Here is a 17,309-nt window from a genome sequence, read left to right as displayed (position 1 = left end):
TGGAGCCTATCCCAGCTGACTACGGGTGAAAGGCGGGGTACACCCTGGACAAGTCGCCAGGTCATCACAGGGCTGACACATAGACACAGACAACCATTCACACTCACATTCACACCTACAGTCAATTTAGAGTCACCAGTTAACCTAACCTGCATGTCTTTGGACTGTGGGGGAAACCGGAGCACCCGGAGGAAACCCACGCGGACACGGGGAGAACATGCAAACTCCGCACAGAAAGGCCCTCGCCGGCCACGGGGCTCGAACCCGGACCTTCTTGCTGTGAGGCGACAGCGCTAACCACTACACCACCGTGCTGCCTTGGTATGTATTTTATTAAGTTTAATTTTAGAGACCTTTGAAACAGTGACGGCTTCTGGTTGTACCACATGGCTAAAATTGAAGCTCCATCAGTAGCTAAGGTTTCATCGATGGAATAATAATAATAATAATAATAATAATAATAATAATAAGTAGAAGAAGAATGTAGAAGTACAATAAAGAATAATCCACATGCTTTATTTTTTTTCCTATTTCAAGTTTGTATCACGGGCGGCGCGGTGGTGTGGTGGTTGGCGCTGTCGCCTCGTGGCGGGAGGGTCCGGGTTCGAGCCCCGGGGCCGGCGAGGGCCTTTCTGTGTGGAGTTTGCATGTTCTCCCCGTGTCCGTGTGGGTTTCCTCCGGGTGCTCCGGTTTCCCCCACAGTCCAAAGACATGCAGGTTAGGTTAACTGGTGACTCTAAATTGACCGTAGGTGTGAATGTGAGTGTGAATGGTTGTCTGTGTCTATGTGTCAGCCCTGTGATGACCTGGCGACTTGTCCAGGGTGTACCCCGCCTTTCGCCCGTAGTCAGCTGGGATAGGCTCCAGCTTGCCTGCGACCCTGTAGAAGGATAAAGCGGCTAGAGATAATGAGATGAGAAGTTTGTATCACACTGCTGGCTTCATGATGTGTTTCCTCCAAATACCAAGTGCTCATTCAAAGAACAACAATAAAACAGTAAACTTATAGTTCTGTCATTGATCCTTTTGTGTAATTTGTGCTTTGATTGGACAGTGTGTGTTTCTTCTCCATTTTAGAAAAAAAAAACAGGATGATGGAGTGAGCATGGTTTTGCACTCGAGTTTCCATCAATAAACAGTTTATAACTTCAACAAAACAGACTTCATGTTAAAACTGTTTAAAATGTTATAATCATGTTGTCTGTTATCACCCAAATGAGGATGGGTTCCCTTTTGAGTCTGGTTCCTCTCGAGGTTTCGTCCTCATGTCGTCTGAGGGAGTTTTTCTTGCCACTGTCGCCACAGGCTCGCTCATCGGGGATAGATTAGGGATAAAATTAGCTCATGTTTAAAGTCATTAAAATTCTGTAAAGCTGCTTTGCGACAAAGTATATTGTTAAAAGAGCTATAAAAATAAACTTGACTTGAATGAGCAAGGCATTTTTTTCGCATTCATTATACACGCCACTTCTCATTAATCGCTGATCATGTGATCAGAAAAGCATGTGTGAAAAACATCAGTCCAAGTATTTGGAGCTCAAAAGTAAGGGGCATGTCATTCTGTGTTTAAAAAAAAGACATGACAATGTCTGATAGCTTGAATGAATCTCCAGTCTGAGCTAGAATGAAATCAGCCCCAGACTCAGTCTCACTTGTTCATAGCATTCTCTGTGTTTCTGATACTGTTATGTTTTGTGTCTACAAATAAATAAATAATCCAAATTAATCCAGCTGTGAGATGTGAGTCAGACAAATAGAGCAGATGTGAACTGGAAGCAAGCAAAAATGATATATTAGTTCCAGTATATAGTGAAACATAAACACCCAGAATTGAGTAAAACAGAGACATTTTTAGTTATGTTTTCATATACTATCCAGTTTTCCAGAATTATCCATTTCAAAACCAAGCCACAGATCCCAGTTTTTTTCCCCCAAACATATGCATTACTTTCTCAGTTCGTAATCATTTTTTTTCTGATCTCTTTGACCTCTCCTCCTCCACTATGTATTGCTTACATTGCAAAATCAGCCGCTGAGAGATTGAGTGCGTTCCATCACTGAGTTTGGCACGAGATTTGCATATACATTGCATCTGTGCCATCGAACATACTGGAATGGAAGATGGAGGGAAAAAAGGGTAAAGGAGGTAAATAGCTATTAACATGTTGACTAGAGTAAGTCCACCGAGGCTGTGAAGGCTCCGACGGGATTTCAAGCATCACAATGATGCATGTTTTGTGTACTCAGGGAAGCTACTGGGACTTTGGGAGGCCTAAAGGTGCGTATTTGTAGGAGATTTAGCTGACCTCCGCTGTCCCTCTGAGATGTGTGATTCCTTTCCTACATTTCACACAGAGAAAGTGGTGGATTAACGGTGTCCGCTTTACGCTAACAGACGTCAATACCGAGTTTGATTTTAATTGTGTGCTGTTTGGTTTATTAAAGGCGCGCTTCACCACAACAAACATGTTCTTTTAGACTTAATGGCATTGTGTTAAGCATGTCCCCAAGAGTCGTGAGCTGTTTGCTGACCAGGATCATGACCTCCATCGCTGTGAACTCTGATTCAATCCTGCCTTTATAAAGTATTATAAATGTGTTATATACCACCTCTGGATGCCTAAATCAGTCTAATGACCAGACATTATGAAGTCATGTACTTGCTTCATTAATTGCTTTATCAAGGGTTCATAAATTTACTTTCTTTTTTCTTGACTTACTGATACTCAGTGTTTGATGCAGTTCTCTAATCAGCCAATCCTTTGCCAGCAGCACAATGCATCAAATCATGCAGATACAAATCAAGAGCTTCAGTTAATTTTCACTTCAAACATCAGAATGGGAAAAACTGTGATCTCAAAGTGTGACTTTCTTTCACTGTGGCATGGGTGTTGGTTTGAGCCAGACGGACTGGTTTGAATATTTCAGAAGCTGCTGATCTCCTGGGGTTTTCACACACAACAGTCTCTAGAGTTTACACAGAATGATGCGAAAAACAAAGAAACCAAAAAAAACATTGCGTGAGTGACAGTTCTGTGGGTGGAAACAAACGCCTTGTTGATAAGAGAGCTCAGAGGAAAATGGCCAGATTGGCTCAAGCTTTTTTTTTTGCCAGGAAGGATATAGTAACTCATATAATCACTCTTTACAACTGTGGTGAGCAGAAAAGCATCTCAGCATGCAGCAGCAGAAGAACACATTGGGTTCCACTCCTGCAGCCAAGAACAGGGATCTTAGAGTCAAGAACAGGTTACTATTAAAGTGGAAGGTGAGTGTATCATGGCAGAACACAGATATGGGCCTTTTTAATGAACCATAAGGGATGGGGAAGTGCAGGGAGTGTGAATGGTGCAGTCTGTGCAAGTGCTGGAGAGCCTGGGCCAGCCTATGGTGAGGCTTTTTTTCGGTGATCTTCCAGAGGCAGTATAACCTGGAGTGTTCGGCAGCAAAAAATGCAGAGATCTCAATTTCCTTTTTGTCATCCTTGGCGTCGGTGAGATTGCCTGGGTGGAGAAAGCAAGTGAGAATCAGAAGGCATGCATACGGTGCTTCTTTATTCTCCTCTGGCTGCTTGAGGAGGCTGGATTGAGGCACCGTTTATGCCGCTCCAGCCGTGTGCAATCAGCGGGCTCCGCCCTGTGGCCACACTGCTTTTGGCCATCCAAAAGAGTGGTGCTGAAGGGCTGCTGTCTTTTTAGCACCAAGTGAATGGTTGTGCAAGTAGTTGTGTGCTCCTCGGGCCGTTGTCGTAATATATCATCCAAGGCCATTAGTACATAGAATATAATTATGTACATTTGAAGAGGTAGTTAAAAAAAGGAAAAAAAATCCCTGGTATTGGCTTTTGAATTCACAAAATACAAAATTAATGATATTAATTTATACAAAGTCACTTTATTATTATTTTTTTTTGTGGTTGTTGTTGTTGTCCTTTAAAATGTACAAAATGGATATTACAGCAAAATGAAAATGAAGAAAAAACAAACAAAACATTATCAATGAATAAATAAATAAGTTAGGAAGCTAACCTTTGATTTATAATCTGAGAATATTTTCTCCATATTTAATTGTTAATTATTAAACTTTATTCAGTTTGCTAGATTGTTAAAATGGTTTATAATCTACATCAGGGGTCACCAAACTTTTTTCTCTGGGGGCCACATTGTCGTTCCTGACTGTGATGGGGGCCGGGGTCGGGTCAGCTATATCACATAGAATTGTATGACCCAGACAAATATGACCACCAGCAGGCCTCATTGTGTAGTAGAGATTACTAGCCTGGCACAGCCATCCACACTACTATATCCCCACTACTATATCCACACTACTATATCAACACTTGATTCCTGGCACATATTTGTTTATTTTTACTAGTGGTTTGCAAAAGTAGTAATCAAGTCTTCACACTTTGTTTTAATTTGAAATACCACAGATATTCCATTTATTTATTTTCTAATAAAAATAATCTCAAACCTGTCAAGGTAAGAAACATCTGCCTATTTGAGGTGATTGACACTGGCAAAGGTGAGTGGAAAATTATAAATTGTAGGTAGGCCTGTTGATATTATTAATAATATAAATAATAATTGTATGCAGCACTTAATAAAGGTCAAATAAATAGGCCTATAAAATAAATACATTTTAAAAAACAGTGAAATTATAATAATATGAGCAATAGATCAATAGATCACAGCAGTTGTGCTGTGTCCTGCACGTCATTGCTCTCATCCATGGCCAAAGCAAAAAACTCGAATTCTGACGCTTTCTCATTCAGCTGGTCATACACGTTGTCCCCCAAATCTTCGGTTCGCCTGGTCATAGTAGGTGCGGAGAGACTCACCACGTTGAGCGCATCCTTCTTGTCGGGACACACCTCCTCGGCCACAGCAAGCATGCATACTTTAACAAAGTCCCCATCAGTAAACGGCTTTCCATGGGTAGCTAGTAGGTGAGCTACCTTATAGCTAGCTCAGACAGCAGCCTGGTTGATCTGGGTTTGGTGAAGGAATACATTCTGTTGTGCAGCCAGTCCGCATTTCATCCTCCGAATCCTGTCTTCTCTTGTTTGCCCTCGCAAACTAGCATACTCTTTGTGGCGGGTTTCATAGTGACGACGCAGATTATATTCTTTGAAAACCGGCACACTTTCTTTACATACAAGATAAACTGCACGGTCCTTACACTGAACGAAAAAATAATCGATGGTCCACTGTTCTTTAAAAACTCTGCACTCTCTGTCAGCTTTTTGCTTACCGCTAGCCATTTTGCTGTCCTGAACACTGACAGTTCTCTGCGCATGCGCTGCCTGTCACTGCTTGATCGCGAGCATATGATGAAAATTCGGAAAATATGAATAGTTCATTTTATAACTAAATATCAATTTTAATTGATAAAATCAACAAAATACAAGATGCAGACATGTTATTATTTGCCAAAAAGCAATTGAAAAAAAATAGGCCATGACCACTTTTGGGGATTGCCTCATAGGGCCGGTTCAAGTGGTGGGGGGCAGAGGGGCTGGGGGGCCGGTCAAAGGGGGGTGGCGGGCCGGATCTGGCCCGCGGGCCGTAGTTTGGTGACCCCTGATCTACATCATCTCCAATTCATTCGTGTTCCAACTCTTAATGAGTTTCATCTAAAAAATGTCAATTCTCATTCATGTCACAGTTTTAAAGTTTGTAATTTGACTCACTTCATATCTATTTGAAGGATTGGTTTGAGTTTTTAAAAGTCTGCCAGAATAAACTGGATTTTTTTATTATTATTGCTTTTTAAATGCGAGCATGGCTGGAAGACACAAGCACTTTTTGTTGATTTTCTCCAGAGTGACATGAACATCTCAGATGATTTTGTTGAACCGTCCCAGTATGAGCATCGGTCCTGAGGTGTGAAGTACATTGTCCATTTCTGTTCTCGAGACGCTGGCGTCTGAGATGGCTTGGTGTTCTTGTTTCTGCTCTTGTATTTAGAAATAAAAAGAAAAGGAAAAAAATACATTTGTGATGCTGTTCATGGCAGCACAGGGGAACTGTAAATGGCTTTCAGTGTCAGGGCCGTGTGCTGCTCTCTTTTCCCCATGTCAGGGGAGACGGAGGCTGTAAGCTTGGCAGAACGCTCCGTCTGGTCGCATCATTGCCGGCGAGTCTGTTTCCTCACTAATGGAAAAATGTTTCAGAGTGGGGAGCTGATGTCAGTGTTTTTACCTTGTGTTTAATGACAGAACTTCTCTCTCTCTCTCTCTCTCTCTCTCTCTCTCTCTCTGAGAAGTATCAGTAGAGCGAGGTGTTCTTTGAATACCTCTGAATGCCAGATCATGAGCGTGATTATACTGCAATGCTTCAGGGATCTGCTGCAACCTAGATTCTCTTCTCATGTAGCTTCTGAAAAAAAAAGAGAAGAAGCCCAGGGTTCGACTGAAATCTCTCCTCTCATTTCCTTTTCTGTGTGTGTGTGTGTGTGTAAGATATTTGCATTCCTCACACTCACATGTCAGACTTGTGTCCTCATGTTACACACACACACACACACACACACACACACACACACACACACACACACACACACACAGATGGAAATGAGAGGAGAGATTTCAGTTGAACCCTGGGCTTCTTCTATCCTTTTTTGTTTTATTTTTTTTCAGTCTAACCCTTTCGACTGGAAGAAAAATATCGTTTTGTTGACACTTCGTTCATAGTTCATCTGCGAAGCACAGGATTTGGCGCTTGAGGCGGGTGTGTAATGAATAAACAATGCTGAGGGTTTAATCCAACACCACACTCACGTCCAAACCCAAACACCAGACTGAGGATCACTCTTACACTCCACTACCATCGAGTGGACAATGCCAGCATTACACCGCTCTGATAATTTATACTGTATTTATTATGAGACAAAATTATTATTATTATTATTATTATTATTATTATTATTATTATTATTATACATTTTCTGGCATGCTTCTTCTACATTACTTTTATAATATAAAACATTTTATCCATTTTATTTTTAATATTTTATATTATTTTTTCTATCACTGCTGTCATTTTTTGCACTTTTATTTGCCTGTTTTATAATTTTATTTTTGCTTTTCTTTTCATTTTTCTTTTTTTTCCTTTTTGCATCTTTTCTGTCTTATTTTGTTTTTTATTTGTTATTTTTGTCTCTTGTCTGCCTCTTATTTATTTATTTCATTTCATTTCATTTTAAAGCACCACTTTGTGTTTGTGTATGAAATATAGCAGTTATTATTATTATTATTATTATTATTATTATTATTATTATCATCCTGGCTTTTCTTTCTTTCTTTTTACTTATAGACACTCATTTCTGCTGCACTGCTATTTTTTACTCTTTTATGTAATTTTTTTCTATTAATTGATGTCTTTTATGACTCATTTAGGGTTTTTGTTTCTTTTCTGCCTAATTGTTCATCCTTTTCTCTTTCATTTTTCTCTTTTTTCTCTTTACCCTTTTTTTGCCGTACCGTAAAGCCGGCTTGTTGTTATTGCATATTTTTTGACTATTATTTGTTATTTTCCTGTTTTAATATTTATCTGTATTCGTTGATTCGTCATCTGCTCCAGTGTTCATTTAGAGCTCAGTGAGTTTTCTGTCAGTGAGTCAGAATCAGACTTGTGTGAAATGAATGAAATCAGTTTGACCTTTGACCTCTTTGTTGTTCATTTCCAAGTCATGTTCAGGTGCGTGTTAATCCGAGTCTGGACTGTTCTACAGGTAAAGGGCCTGAGACGCTCTTCACCGGACAGAACCTGAATGATAATGAGTGGCACACGGTGCGAGTGATGAGGAGAGGAAAGAGTCTACAGCTGGCTGTGGACGAGTTACAGCCTGTCGAAGGTAAACCCTTTACATCATCACTTCTCTGCCTCTAGAGTCGCTCTGTCAGCTCTGTTCTGCCTCAGTTTCTATTTGTCTTTGCCTTTTTGTCCTCTTTTTGTCATTTTGTGTTTTCTGCATTTTTTGCTTCCTTTCTGTCTTATTCTTATGTGTGTGTGTGTGTGTGTGTGTGTGTGTGTGTGTGTGTGTGTGTGTGTGTGTGTCCGTTCTGCCTCATTTTTTATTCTGTTTCCACTGCCCTGTATTTAATTCCTTTTTGTTTCTTTTTTCTCTCTTCTGACTCCATTGTTGATTTTATGTTTTTGTCTGTGTCCTTCTCATTTTATTACATTTGTGTTTTTGTCTTTTTGACTCTTTTTTGAATCCATTTTCTTGTTGCATCTTTTGCTCCTCATTTTTTGTCTTATTTCTTTTGCTCTTTCACTTATTGTTTTTTTGCTTTTATTTTCTTTTTGCATCTTTTCTGCTTTTTTCTTCCTCCTTTTATTTTTCCTTTTTTCTTCTTCTCTTTGCCTCATTTTTTTCTGCCTCAGTTATTTCTTTTTGGCTTTTTGTCTCTTTTCTTTTTTGTCATTTTGCTTCTTTAATGCCTCATTTTAATGTTTCCTTTCTGCCTGAATGTTTTTTGTCTTCTTTTTTCTCTTGTTTTTTGTTTGTTTCTGCTTTGTTTTGTCCTTTTGTATTTTTCTGTTTTGTTTTCATTTCTTTTCAGTTCTTTCTCTGAGTTAACCGAATCCTGTGAACATTCCCTGATCAGAGGTGTCTGACTGTACCACCAGCAATCGTCATATTTTCTCTGCCTAATAAAATTGTACAAAAAAAGTTAAATAAATAAAAATAAAATAAAAGTTTTATAACACTAGATGTCATATTAATGGTTTTGTTAATTAAAACAGTATTTCTTATGTTTTAGATGTCTTTGTGTGCTGAAGCTTCATTTTCCTTTTATTATCTCTGTCTTTATCTATAGCTTTAATAATCTTACATTCCTGTAGAACATTAGCTGGAGATTAGCTGTCTCTGATCCTAAAGTCATAAAGGAAGCCGTCTTCCTGGTATTGTCCATTAAATCACTCATTAAGACTTCACCATGTTTGTAAAAGCTTCACACTCAGTCCAACTCAATCACTTAAAGTCAGAGAGCAGCGACATACAGAGCTGCTCACTTCAGGCCTCCACTTTAGACTCCAAATTTGACTCCACTTTAGACTACACTTCAGACTCCATCTTAGACTACACTGCAGACTCCAGCTTAGACTCCACTTCAGACTCCATCCTAGACTCCACTTTAGACTCCACTCCAAAGTTCACTTTAGACTCCACTTTAGACTCCACTTCAGATTCCATCTTAGACTCCATCTTAGACTCCACTCTAAACTCCACTTAAGACTCCATCTTCAACTCCATCTTAGACTCCACTTTCAACTCCATCTTCGACTCCACTTTCAACTCCATCTTCGACTCCACTTTAGACTCCATCTTAGATTCCATCTTAGACTCCACCAGATGCTTGTATACATACAAAACAGATATTCCCAAAACTATAGACATATATTTCCATACCTCATTTGCCCTATCACATCCCTAACATTGGGTAAACTACCTTACCAAGCTATCCTGAAAGAGCAACAGTTAACTGGCTAAAGTGGTGAAAAAGAAACCTGGTTGACATTAGCGTTTACAGAAGTCACCTCTGTGCATGGTGGTGAACAAATTTATCAAAATCATACAACAGGGAGTTGATTATTACTCCAATATTATGGTCAATTCAGATAATGTAGCCTCGCAAGGTACAGTACATACGTAACACTACATGTTTTATCTAAATTTAGCATCATGAAAAGAATGTTAATATTAGCTGCCTGGCTGATGCTACCCAAGGGCTTTGACTGGTCATGCAAATGAACTAAGGTTCAGTTCAAACTGAGAAATCTATTACAATATCAAATACAGCATTTAACGACTGATCTTCTGAAAATTTTTAACATTTTATTTCCATCCATCTTCATCTTTCCAAAGTACTGTTTGCTGAGTAACTATGTAGATAACACCTTCCCAGCTTCTTGATTTAGATTTTTATGGGTGGTAATATGGTCATATGTTAATGAGGGGTGGTACCAAGGAAGTCTCTACATAGGACTTTTTCTAACTGGCCTGTTCTCTCCACCTTTTAGACTGGGAAGGTAACAGTCCACATTGAAAGTTCCAGTAGATCTTCAAATCACATTGACGTATTTAATAAAAACCAAACAAAACATGGAAGGTCCCCTTTATTAAATAAAACTCATTGTTGGAAAGTTGCTGTAGTATAAGAAAAATAAAACACTTCAGGATGCACTGTTTTAGGAAAATAACCAAGTTCAATATGGTAACATCAGCTCTGCTTCATCACACCATAGGGTTTTATTTCTTACTATTCAGTAGCGATGCTAGTGCCAGGAATAGCAAAATCTTTGTCAGACATTTCTCATAGCTCTTGTTCTGTGTGAAGGTGAGATCCCAGGTGACCACACCCAGCTGGAGTTCCACAACATCGAGACAGGGATCATCACGGAGAAGCGCCACCTCTCTACCGTACCCTCCAACTTCATCGGCCACCTTCAGAGCCTGATGTTCAATGGCATGGCCTACATTGACCTGTGCAAGAATGGAGACATCGACTACTGTGAGCTGAATGCCATGATCGGCTTCAAGAACATAATTGCTGACCCCGTGACCTTCAAGTCTCGCTCCAGCTATGTGTCCCTCAGCACGCTGCAGGCCTACTACTCCATGCACCTGTTCTTTCAGTTTAAGACCACATCCTCAGACGGCCTCATCCTGTACAACAGCGGAGACGGCAACGACTTCATCGTCGTGGAACTCGTCAAGGGGTGAGGACAGGAACGGGGGATTATTACCAAGGAGATAACCACATCTTTCCTTTATTCTGTTCCTCACTTTCATTGTTTTTTGTCTTCCTGTTTCTATGTTTTCTCCAGTAGATGAAGCTGCAACTCTTTATGTGGTATCAAAATGAACCATTCAGACAGATTTTCTTTCTTTTTTGTCTCATTTTCTTTTTTCCTCCCTCTTCATGTATATATTTTATTCTTGCTTTGATTCTTTTTGTCTTTTCCTTTTTTCCGTCATTTCATTCATTCTTTCTGAATAAACACTTCTGTCTTTCCTTGTGTTCCTTATATCTTTTTTCCCTATTTTTGCCTTACTCTTTTCACTCTTTTATATTTTTAGATATTTTGTCCCTTTCTCTCTTCATTTTCTTTCCCATTTTCTTTTTTTTTTTGATCATGGTTTCTTTTCTTTCTCTTTCTTTCCTGAATGTGTTTTTCCCTTCCATTCCCTTTTTTTTTTTACTTCCACTAGGTGGTATTCTGAATCAGTCCTTCCTTCCCCATTTCCTTTTTTATTTCTATTCTTGCTTTAATTCTTTCATTTGTTCCTCTTTTTCTTTTTTTAAAATTACAATTAATTCTTCCCTTCCTTCATTTGTTTGTTCACTGTTTCCTTACATTTATCTTCATATCCTGGATTCTAGAAAGACAACAAAGTTTTATTTTGAGAAGGTCAATGGTGAAAATTAATTTGATGGAGAAGTCCCAAACAGGAAGTGAGGTCATATCTCAGGATAATGTTTGTGTGTTAGTGTTATTGTCAGTAATATTCATATTTGGAACATCTGTTAAACATATTTCGTCCCTCTTTCCTTCCAGATACCTGCACTATGTAGCAGACTTGGGTAACGGTGCTCACCTTATTAAAGGAAACTCCAACAAGCCTCTGAATGATAACCACTGGCACAACGTCATGATCTCCAGAGACATCAACAACCTGCACACCGTCAAGATCGACACCAAGGTCACCACGCAGACCACCGTTGGAGCCAAGAACCTCGACCTGAAGGGTATGACATGTCTCTGCTGTTTTATTGTATTCATGTGCTTGTGATTTTGAGATTGGAATCCCTGCTCTGACAGCCAGGGGAAGTTCTGGACAGAGAAGAACCTTGACGTAGGTCTTCCTTGTACCCTGAGAGATGGTGGGTCCAATCGAACAGTGCCAGAGAGAGAGTGGTGCAGTGCTGAGTGCAAAAAAATGATACAAAATAGAATAAATCAAGGTTTTCTTTTGATTCATATGACTGCAGTTCAGAGATGTCACCACTAGAGGGAACCCTGCTCTGGTGTTTAATAAGGGACAATTTTAGGCTTGTTATTTTATTTACACACTGAACATTCAATATAAATCTTTACTTTTTTCACTGGGAGGTCAGTGGGAGTAGGGTTTTTCTGTCATTTTCTTTCTGCTCCTTTATGTGTTTCTAATACTTTAAAAGTGTTTCAATTATTCTTGCTTTCATTCTTTTTGTGTTTTTTTTTTTTTTTGCTTTGTCCTTCCTTTGGGTCTTTCTAAACAAACGTCTTTCTTTCTTTCTTTCTTTCTTTCTTTCTTTCTTTTGGCACATCAGTTCGTAGCTACATCAGATCTTCCTTCATCACGTCAGACTCATAATGTTGGCCTTTTCATCATGTAAGACTTGTAAAGTCGGATCCTTCATGTAAGACTCGTAGCGTCAGCTTTTTCATCACATCAGACTCATATTGTCATTTTTTATCACATCAGCCTTGTAATGTTGGCGCCATAATGTGAGACTCGTAATTTTTTTTATCATGTCAGATTCATAATGTCGGCTTTTTCATCACATCAGACTCGTAATGTCGGATTTTTCATCACGTCAGACTCGTAATGTCGGCTTTTTTCATCACATCAGACTCGTAATGTCGGCTTTTTCATCAGGGTCATTTCATGTCAATTCACACAAATGCCCAAAACCTCCCCAGTCACACCTCTTCAATTTGCCTCATTTTTATTTTCTTAGTGCTTTATGATGTCAAATGAAAGAATCCAAAATTTTAGCTTCCTAGCTCGAACGTTTCTTGAGTTATGGCCCTTCAAAGTTTGGGTGCCACGCCCACTTTTGGGGTCCGGGAATTGCGCACTTAATTTGCAAGCATTTTTGGAGGCCCATATTTTTTGTTCTAAGGGAGATATAGACCTGTAAATTGCTATATCTATGTATTCTGGCCCTGTCTATCAGATTCTGCACCTAAAAATAGCACAGGTTTACTAACCCTATAGATATTAACCCATTAAAAGTGGATTTTTTAATGACAACAATTTTTTTGACATTTTGGGGGTCCATATCTTGGAAAGTTTTTATGTTGATGGGGTTTCAACTGATTTATCATCATATTTGGGAACTCTACTGTGTACTTAGAGAGTTTCAGGGCACTCAGAGCTTTGGTGGGGGTACAGGAGGGCCCCAAATATGGCTTCGAGACAAAATTACCATTTGGTACGCCCTACTTCAGGCCATTAGTTGGCCATGTGGGCACATGATGACTGGAATGAGCCTTTAACCCTATCAACAGACACCTTTTATCAAACTTTTAAGCCAATAAAAACTTTGATTATCCAACTCCTTCAATCTAAACTAAGCATTTGTATATGGTACTATTTTTGCATATTTTCTGAAAAATCCTAAGTCCGGAAAGTAGGTCAACTGTTGTTTTGACTGCCTATTCATGTTTAAGGTAGTAAAAGCACACCCATAGTGATTTTAATCTATGGGAAGATTATTTATACCCAATACTCCATTAGTTATATTGACAATTACAAGGGATAAACCCTTTCCCGGCTGTTTCACGATGCTGGTTTTTTTTACATTTGACACCTTTCCCTGTATCCAACCAAACTCTGACCACTACACCCTTAATAGTTAAATGCATCTTTCAAACAGGAAAGGGAAAGATGCAAACAAGGGGATGATCCCAAGAAAAACATCCTGGCTGCTTTGCTACATTTGTTCTGACATCTGATCTGGAAATTAAACCTAGACTCATCAGGTTTTTTTTTTTTCAAGAAAAGGGGAAGGGGCCCCTAGCCACTCATGTGGGGAAAATTAGCATATCAATTAGTAAAAAGGGGAAATTTTATATATATATATATATATATATATATATATATATATATATATATATATATATATATATATATATATAAGATTATTTTATTATAATCATTATAAACATGAAGGTAGAAAGAATTGAGATGCTTCTTCCAAAGTACATTCATGCTTAACTGTCAGTGTCAGTCAGCAAGCCTGGTTATGGTTTTATATTGAATTGAATCATTTTGTATTGTGCCTACATGTATTTTACAGCAGTAAATGGCGTCCATGCCTCATTAAAATTGTCTGATCTGATCACATGACTAATTTATTCTTAAGTAAGTGTAGTTTAAAGTTACGTGTGTGTGTGTGTACAGTGTGCAAAGGGTTAATAAATGTAAACTGTCAGTTTATATATTCAAATATATGTGTTCAGTGATATTATCCTTGTTTTAATCTTACTATTTTATAATTTGAATGTGTTTTAGTACCATTTGATTTGAATTGGCAGTTAAAACAATAGCTGACCTACTTTCCGGATTTTTCAGAAAATATGCAAAAATAGTACCATATACAAATGCTTAGTTTCTATTGAAGGAGTTGGATAATCAAAGTTTTTATTGGCTTAAAAGTTTGATAAAAGGTGTCTGTTGATAGGGTTAAAGGTTCATTCCAGTCATCATGTGCCCACATGGCCAACTAATGGCCTGAAGTAGGACGTACCAAACGGTAATTTTGTCCCGAAGCCATATTTGGGGCCCTCCTGCACCCCCACCAAAGCTCTGAGTGCCCTGAAACTCTCTAAGTACACAGTAGAGTTCCCAAATATGATGATAAATCAGTTTAAACCCTATCAACACAAAAACTTTCCAAGATATGGACCCCTGAAATGTCAAAAAAAAAAAATTGTGTCATTAAAAAATCCACTTTTAATGGGTTAATATCTATAAAGTTAGTAAACCTGTGCTATTTTTAGGTGCAGAATCAGATAGACAGGGGCCAGAATACATAGATATAGCAATTTACAGGTCTATATTCCCCTTAGAACAAAAGATATGGGCCTCCAAAAATGCTTGCAAATTAAGTGTACAATTCCCAGACCCCAAAAGTGGGCGTGGCACCCAAACTTTGAAGGGCCATAACTCAAGAAACGTTCGAGCTAGGAAGCTAAAATTTTGGATTCTTTCTTTTGACATCATAAGGCACTAATAAAATAAATATCAGGCAAATTGAAGAGGTGTGACTGGGGAGGGTGTGTGAATTGACATGGAATGACCCATCATGTCAGACTCGTAATGCCGGCTTTTTCATCACTTCAGACTCGTAATGTCGGCTCCATCATGTGAGACATATAATGGTGTTTTTTATCATGTCAGATTCATAATGTCAGCTTTTTCATCATGTCAGACTCGTAATGTTGGCTTTTTCATCATGTCAGACTCGTAATATCAGCTTTATCATCACATCAGACTCGTAATGTCAGCTTTTTCATCATGTCAGACCAGTAATGTCAGCTTTTTCATCATGTCAGACTCGTAATGTCAGCTTTTTCATCACGTTAGACTCGTAATGTCGGCTCCATCATGTGAGACTCATAATGTTGTTTTTTATCATGTCAGATTCATAATGTCTGCTTTTTCATCACGTCAGATTCATAATGTCGGCTTTTTCATCACGTCAGACTCATAATATCAGCTTTATCATCACATCAGACTCGTAATGTCAGCTTTTTCATCATGTCAGACTCGTAATGTCAGCTTTTTCATCACGTTAGACTCGTAATGTCGGCTCCATCATGTGAGACTCATAATGTTGTTTTTTATCATGTCAGATTCATAATGTTGGCTTTTTCATCATGTCAGACTCGTAATGTTGGCTTTTTCATCATGTCAGACTCGTAAAATCAGCTTTATCATCATGTCAGACTCGTAATGTCGGCTTTATCATCACGTCAGACTCGTAATGTCAGCTTTTTCATCACATTAGACTCATAATGTCGGCTCCATCATGTGAGACTCATAATGTTGGTTTTTATCATGTCAGACTGGTAATGTCGGCTTTTTCATCATGTCAGACTCGTAATGTCGGCTTTTTCATCACTTCAGACTTGTAATGTCTGCTCCATCATGTAAGACTTGTCATGTTGTTTTTTTATCATGTCAGACTCATAATGTCGGCTTTTTCATCACGTCAGACCCGTAATGTCATTTTTCATCACGTCAGACTCGTAATGTCATCTTTTTCATCATGTCAGATTCGTAACGTCGGCTTTTTCATAATGTCAGACTCATAATGTCGTTTTTTTTTCATCATGTCAGACTCGTAATGTCGGCTTTTTCATCATGTCAGACTCGTTATGTCTGCTTTTTTCCTCACGTCAGACTCGTAATGTTGGCTTTTTCATCACATCAGACTCATAATGTTGGCTCCATCATGTGAGACTCATAATGTTGTTTTTTATCATGTCAAACTGGTAATGTCAGCTTTTTCATCATGTCAGACTCGTTATGTCGGCTTTTTCATCACTTCAGACTTGTAATGTCTGCTCCATCATGTAAGACTCGTCATGTTGTTTTTTATCATGTCAGACTCATAATGTCGGCTTTTTCATCACAGCGGACTCGTAATGTCGTCTTTTTCATCATGTCAGACTCGTAATGTCGGCTTTTTCATAATGTCAGACTCATAATGTCGTTTTTTTTTTATCATGTCAGACTCGTAATGTTGGCTTTTTCATCACATCAGACTCATATTGTCATTTTTTATCACATCAGCCTCGTAATGTTGGCGCCATAATGTGAGATTCGTAATGTTTTTTTATCATGTCAGATTCATAATGTCGGCTTTTTCATCACGTCAGACTCGTAATGTTGGCTTTTTCATCACTTCAGACTCTTAATGTCGGCTTTTTCATCATGTCAGACTCATAATGTCGGCTCCATCATGTGAGACTCATAATGTTTTTTATCATGTCAGATTCATAATGTTGGCTTTTTCATCATGTCAGACTCATAATATCAGCTTTATTATCACGTCAGACTTGTAATGTCGGCTTTATCATCACGTCAGACTTGTAATGTCAGCTTTTTCATCACGTTAGACTCATAATGTCGGCTCCATCATGTGAGACTCATAATGTTGGTTTTTATCATGTCAGACTGGTAATGTCGGCTTTTTCATCATGTCAGACTTGTAATGTCGTCTTTTTCATCACTTCAGACTTGTAATGTCTGCTCCATCATGTAAGACTCGTCATGTTGTTTTTTTATCAAGTCAGACTCATAATGTCGGCTTTTTCATCACGTCGGACCCCTAATGTCATTTTTCATCACGTCAGACTCGTAATGTCATCTTTTTCATCATGTCAGACTCGTAATGTCGGCTTTTTCATAATGTCAGACTCGTAATGTCTTTTTTTTTATCATGTCAGACTCGTAATGTCGGCTTTTTCATCATGTCAGACTCGTTATGTCGGCTTTTTTCCTCATGTCAGACTCATAAT

General features: G+C 38.6%; 1 protein-coding gene across 9 annotated transcripts in view; it reads left to right on the top strand.

Moving 5' to 3' along the window:
- Positions 1–17,309, top strand: part of LOC132883485 (neurexin-1a-like) — a 602,912-nt gene that overhangs the window by 284,957 nt on the left and 300,646 nt on the right. For all 9 annotated transcript variants that reach the window (XM_060917172.1, XM_060917171.1, XM_060917169.1 and 6 more), the window contains 3 exons: positions 7,735–7,857; positions 10,349–10,730; positions 11,571–11,761. In XM_060917172.1, coding sequence (XP_060773155.1) covers positions 7,735–7,857; positions 10,349–10,730; positions 11,571–11,761 — 696 coding nt within the window. The remainder of the gene's footprint in view (positions 1–7,734; positions 7,858–10,348; positions 10,731–11,570; positions 11,762–17,309) is intronic.

Source organism: Neoarius graeffei, chromosome 3 (genome assembly GCF_027579695.1).
Source record: "Neoarius graeffei isolate fNeoGra1 chromosome 3, fNeoGra1.pri, whole genome shotgun sequence".
Taxonomy (NCBI): domain Eukaryota; kingdom Metazoa; phylum Chordata; class Actinopteri; order Siluriformes; family Ariidae; genus Neoarius; species Neoarius graeffei.
This window is presented reverse-complemented; position numbering and strand designations above follow the sequence as displayed.